General features: G+C 35.3%; 1 protein-coding gene across 2 annotated transcripts in view; it reads right to left on the reverse strand.

Annotated features, from left to right (window-relative positions):
- Positions 1-2,146, reverse strand: part of LGR4 (leucine rich repeat containing G protein-coupled receptor 4) — a 167,436-nt gene extending 165,290 nt beyond the window's left edge. For both annotated transcript variants that reach the window (XM_077460848.1, XM_077460847.1), the window contains exon 1: positions 1,680-2,146. In XM_077460848.1, the coding sequence (XP_077316974.1) occupies positions 1,680-1,879 (200 nt within the window). In that variant the 5' untranslated portion in view covers positions 1,880-2,146. The remainder of the gene's footprint in view (positions 1-1,679) is intronic.
- Between the last annotated feature and the right edge of the window lie 4,423 nt (positions 2,147-6,569).

The following is a 6,569-nucleotide window of genomic DNA, read 5'->3' on the forward strand; positions in this document are numbered from 1 at the left end:
ATATGGACTTATTTTAGACAAGTTTTTCAATGTTGCCTTCCAGGTTTTTAAAACACTTTGGCGTTTTAAAAACCTGGAAGGCAACATTGAAAACCGGTCCACAAGGTTTCTGCACAGCCAAATAAGTTCCCATTTCAGGGGACCAACCATGGCACATGCCATACCTCTCGGGCATATTTACCTAACTGAATATAAAGCCAATTAAATATCAACTTCAAAAACCAAAATACTACGAAGACTACACTAACTAAAGATCAGTAACAGCGTTCAAAATCAGGGGCATGTGGAAGGACAAACAGCGATTAGAGAAATATCAGCAAAGGGGGACTCTTCCCTGAAGAACAAAAAAAAGTTTTAGGACCAGGCTACATTAGCTGGTGCCACTGAATTCGCTCCATTATAAGAAAACAAGGCCACAAAATAGATCATAGACTGTCATATAAAGAAGGAGGAAAAGTGACTACACTGCATAGGCATAGCTGCCAAAACAGAAATAAATAAACACTATCTAGGGACAATTCACTGTCTAATCTGGTCATGAAGAACTGTCACAGAGGACCATAAAGACACCTCCATATCGAAACAAAGGGATTATTTTTAATTTAAAATGAATTCTTCATGGACAGGTAACTGAAACATTAATTAGAATGTTAGTAGGTAAGAACTGAGAGTGTCACCAACAAGACATCAAAAGGGTACAGTGTCAGTTTGGACATCCAGGGACAACCCTTAGGAACTTCTGAATAAGGGAAGCAAGGGGTGAAACTTGGGAACATAAATACAACCCTTGGGAAGCTAGGAATAGCAGAAGGGAAAACTCTTGGGAATCTAAGAATAAGGGGTGAGGGGGGGAGAGCAACCCTTGGAAAGCTAGGAATGAAACCCTGGGCAAGCCAGGAACAATAGGGGCAACTCTTGGAGACCCAAAAAATGCAGGGGGCAACCTGGAAATGGGGCAAACCTTGGTGACCCTTGTCAAGCATTGTGACTTCCTTTCCAGGTTGGCAAGCATTGTCCCCTTCCTTTCCAGGTTGGCAAGGGTCATCCCCAACATTTCCAGGTTGACAATCATTGTCCCCTTCCTTTCCAGGTTGGCAAGGGTCATCCCCAACATTTCCAGGTTGACAAGCATTGTCCCCTTCCTTTCCAGGTTGCCTAGCATTGTCCCCTTCCTTTCCAGGTTGCCTAGCATTGTCCCCTTCCTTTCCAGGTTGCCTAGCATTGTCCCCTTCCTTTCCAGGTTGCCTAGCATTGTCCCCTTCCTTTCCAGGTTGCAAAGGGTCATCCCCAACATTTCCAGGTTGACAACCTGGGAATGAGGGGATAAACCCAGGTATGAGGAAGACAAACCTTGGCAATTAGAAAAGAAACTATTGGCAACCTAAGAATGAGGGGGACACCCCTTGAGAACCTGAGAAAGAGGGGGGACAACACTTGGAAAAGAAGAGGAACACCTTTGGGAAACTGAAAATGAGCAGGAAGAACCTATGGAAATAAGGGGAAATCCTTTGGGGACCTGGCAATAGGGGGAAGCCCTGGAGATGTGGGGGCAACACTTGGAAATAAGAGGGGGGAGGGCAGCCTTGAGGACCCCAGGAAGTGTAGTGAGCTATGTGTCCCGGGGTCCTTGTAGGACACACACAGACCCCAATGAGCTCTTCCCCGGTCCCCCCACTTACAGCATGTTGGTGAAGACACTGAGCCCCTCCGGCACCGACACCAGTCCCTTCCCGGAACAGTCCACTCCTCGCTCCGCGTTACAGCGGCATGGCACCGGGCAGGGGGGAGGCGAGGAGACCCCGCTGGGCCCACCTGAGGAAGGAGAGCTGAGGAGCAACACGCAGGCTGACAGAGCAGCGAGCCAACCGGACCGGCTCATCCTCTCCGACCTGGCCGGCTTCCCTCTACCCCCCAACGGCTTCCTATACAAGGCTGATCCGGCCACCGAGAGTCCCGAGCTGAGCGAGAGAGAAGAGCGATCAGTCCATGCAATGTGCGGATCTCCTTCCCCGCTGCCGATCACTAAACAAACAAGAGAGGAAGGCTCCCCCTCCTCCTCCTCCTCCTCCTTCTTCTCTCGGGATCCGACTACTACGGATACAATGTAACTGCAACCATTCTCATCCCTCCTCGCCTGCTGCTCCACATGCTAATGAGCCAAGGTGCATGCTAATGAACCACGACGCTCTCATTGGCTGCTACGCTTTCATATGCAAATTCCAGAACAGCCGCACAACCCTGAGCCCGGATTGGCTCCCTGTGCAGAGGTGTGGCCGAGGGGACAAGAGGGGCCAGTGGCTGCCCAATTCATTCCCTGCAATAGGAATTGTCCAGCCTGGAGCTCAATACACACTGCACCAGGAATAGGAAGAATTCACCCCATTCATATCATTCATCATTACATTATTATTAACTCTGATTATTAATAATAAATCATGACCATTATATTATTATATTGTAAATTATACCATTATATTATATATTATATTGTAAATTATACCATTATATTATTATATTGTAAATGATACCATTGTATTATATATTATATTGTAAATGATACCATTATATTATTATATTGTAAATGATATCATTGTATTATATATTATATTGTAAATGATACCATTGTATTATATATTATATTGTAAATTATACCATTATATTATATATTATATTATTATATTGTAAATTATACCATTATATTATTATTAACTCTGATCATTAATAATAAATCATGACCATAATATTATATTGTAAATTATACCATTATATTATATATTATATTATATTATATTGTAAATTATACCATTATATTATATATTATATTATATTATATTGTAAATTATACCATTATATTATTATATTATATAATTATATTGTAAATTATACCATTATTTTATATTATTATATTGTAAATTATACCATTATATTATTATATTATTATACGATTTCATATGCAAATTCCAGAACAACCACACAACCCTGAGCCCGGATTGGCTCCCTGTGCAGAGGTGTGGCCGAGGGGACAAGAGGGGCCAGTGGCTGCCCAATTCATTCCCTGCAATAGGAATTGTCCAGCCTGGAGCTCAATACACACTGCACCAGGAATAGGAAGAATTCACCCCATTCATATCATTCATCATTACATTATTATTAACTCTGATCATTAATAATAAATCATGACCATTATATTATTATATTGTAAATGATACCATTATATTATTATATTATTATATTGTAAATTATACCATTGTATTATATATTATATTGTAAATTATACCATTATATTATATATTATTATATTGTAAATTATACCATTATATTATTATATTATTATATTGTAAAATCATGACCATTATATTATTATATTGTAAATTATACCATTATATCATATATTATATTATTATATTGTAAATTATACCATTATATTATATATTATATTATTATATTGTAAAATCATGACCATTATATTATTATATTGTAAATTATACCATTATATTATATATTATATTATATATTATATTGTAAATTATACCATTATATTATTATATTATTATATTGTAAATTATACCATTATATTATATATTATATTATTATATTGTAAAATCATGACCATTATATTATTATATTGTAAATTATACCATTATAATATATATTATATTATATATTATATTGTAAAATCATGACCATTATAATATATTATATTATTATATTGTAAATTGTATATTGTAAAGCGCTGCATAAACTGTTGGCGCTTTATAAATCCTGTATAATAATAATAATTATATTATTAGTAGTAATAATCCATTATGAATATTACTATATCATTAGTAGTCATTTATTACCATAACGCCCCATACACACGGTCAGATTTTCCAACGCATGCTCAGATTAAATTACAAGACCAAAGCTATTGGCTACTAGCCTCTACGTCAGGGATCTGTTATTAGCGGACCTCCAGCTGTTGCAAAACTACAAGTCCCATCATGCCTCTGCCTCTGTGTGTCATGCTTGTGGCTGTCAGAGTCTTGCAATGCCTCATGGGATTTGTAGTTCTGCAACAGCTGGAGGTCCGCTAATTGCAAATCCCTGCTCTACGTAGTCCCGTCGTACGCAACGAATGTCACCTCGTTCAGAATGATTGGATTTTCTGACAACTTTGTCTGACAGTGTGTATGCAGGAAAAGTTTGGCACAAAATCCGTCGGAAAAAATTGGATGGATTTTGTTGTTGGAATGTCCAACTGTGTGTACAAGGCATAAGACTTATTTTTTCACAATGATAACATTCTTATTATTATTATTATTATTATTATTATTATTATGAATAAGACATTATTATCATTACATTATGATTAGCAGACATATTGATTTATTGATTACTATAATTTATGATTGTGATTATGATTACCATTATTATTTGAAAAGGGGAGTGTCCCCCATAAGGGGTTTTCTAGGCAGCTGGTGAGGTAGAAGAATACTGCATGGAGTTTAAAATTACTTCAATTTTATTAATGACATCCATGACATTGACAGTTAAAATATGAGCTATGGTACAGGAGACAGTGGCGTCACTAGGGGGTGGCTTTTGGGGCTATAGCCCCGAATCTGGGGCCCATAACCCAGAGTCTCTGCAGGGGTCCCAAGGGGAGGGGAGGCTCTCTGGGGACCCTGATGTAAGTGGGGGGGGGCTTTCTGGGGAACCCGATGCAGGAGGGAGGCTCTCTGGGACCCTGATTTAAGGGGGGGGCTCTGTGGAGACCCTGATTTAATGGGGATGCTCTCTGGGGACCCTGATTTAAGGCGAAGGCTCTCTTGGGACCCTGGTTTAAGGGGAGGCTCTCTGAGCACCCTGATGTAAGGGGGAGGCTCTCTGAGTACTCTGATTTAAATTAATTATTATTATTATTATAATACAGGATTTATATAGCGCCAACAGTTTGCACAGCACTGTACAACATGAGGGCAAACTGTACACTTACAAAACAAATCAATACAGGAGGGATCAGAGGGCCCTGCTCGTTAGAGCTTACAATCTAGAAGAGAGCGTCAAGTAGAAACAAAAGGTAATAACTGTGGGGGATGAGCTGATGGAGAAAAATGAAAATACTGTTGTTAGGTGTGGGTAGGATAACTTTCTCTGAAGAGAAGGGTTTTCAGGTATCATCTAAAAGCTAATAGAGTAGGAGATAAGCAGACAGATTGGGGTAGGGAGTTCCATTGGATTGGAGAGGCTCTGGAAAAGTCCTGGAGGCGAGCATGGGAGGAGGTGATGAGGGAGCTAGAGAGCAGAAGGTCTTGAGATAATTTAATAGTAAAAATAAATAAATAATAATAAAAAATATTTAATAGTACTAGTAGTAATAAATGACATTCATTACATTATTATTATTGGTAATAATCCATTATGAATATTACCATATCATTAGTAGTAGTAGTAATTTATTACCATAATACTTATTTTTTCACAACGATAACATACTTCTTCTTCTTCTTCTTCTTCTTCTTATTATTATTATTAATAATAATAATAAGAATAAAAATAAATTATAATCATTACATTATCATTAGCAGAAGTAGTCATTTATTAATCACTATGATTTTTTATTGGGATTATGATTACTATTATTATTTGTAGTATTAGTAGTATTAATGATAATAATAATAATTATTAGTAGTATTAATACATTCTGATCATTACATTATCATTAGTAGTAGTAGTGATTTCATGATCAATATAATTAATAATAATAATTATTATTAGTAATATTATTACTGGTAGTCATGGTAGTAATAATAATAATCATAATGATTTATGATTATAATAGTAAAAATAAATAATAATTAAAAATGATTATTTAGTAGTAGCAATAAACTATGATCATTACATTATCTTTAGTATTAGTAGTGAGTTAATGATCAATAAGTTATTATTACTATTATTATTAATATTGATAATAATAATAACAATATTGGCAATAATGAATTCTGATCATTACATTATCATTTGTAGTAGTGGTAATTGAATGAGCACTATAATGTATGATTATTATTATTATTATTATTATTAAATTATGATAATGATCATTATTATTATTATTATCAATGATAAATTATGATAATTACTTTATCATTACTAGTAGTGATTTAATTATTAACATAATGTTTATTATTATTATTATTATTATTATTAATAATAATAATACAAATAATAATGTAAATACTATTATAAATAATAAATTATGGTCAATTATATTATCATTAGTAGTAGTAGTAGTGATTTAATTATCACTATAATTTATTATTAGTAGTAGTAGTAGTAGTAGTGATTTAATTATCACTATAATTTATTAGTAGTAGTAGTAGTAGTGTAATAATTTTAATCATTTATTATTATTATTATTATTACTATTATTATAGTTTATTACAGTTACATTTCTTGTTTTAGGATGACAACATTCGCTCACATGTCTGTATTAAGAACAGAAACAAGACAGGACTATTACAGAACCCAATCCCCCTCCTAGTGTCTAAAGCTGGGTACATAGGGATAGAAATTCGGCTTTGGTTCTT

This window comes from Lithobates pipiens, unplaced genomic scaffold (assembly GCF_037356315.1).
Source record: "Lithobates pipiens isolate NorthernLeopardFrog02 unplaced genomic scaffold, aLitPip1_a1.2 Scaffold_10, whole genome shotgun sequence".
Classification (NCBI taxonomy): Eukaryota; Metazoa; Chordata; class Amphibia; order Anura; family Ranidae; genus Lithobates; species Lithobates pipiens.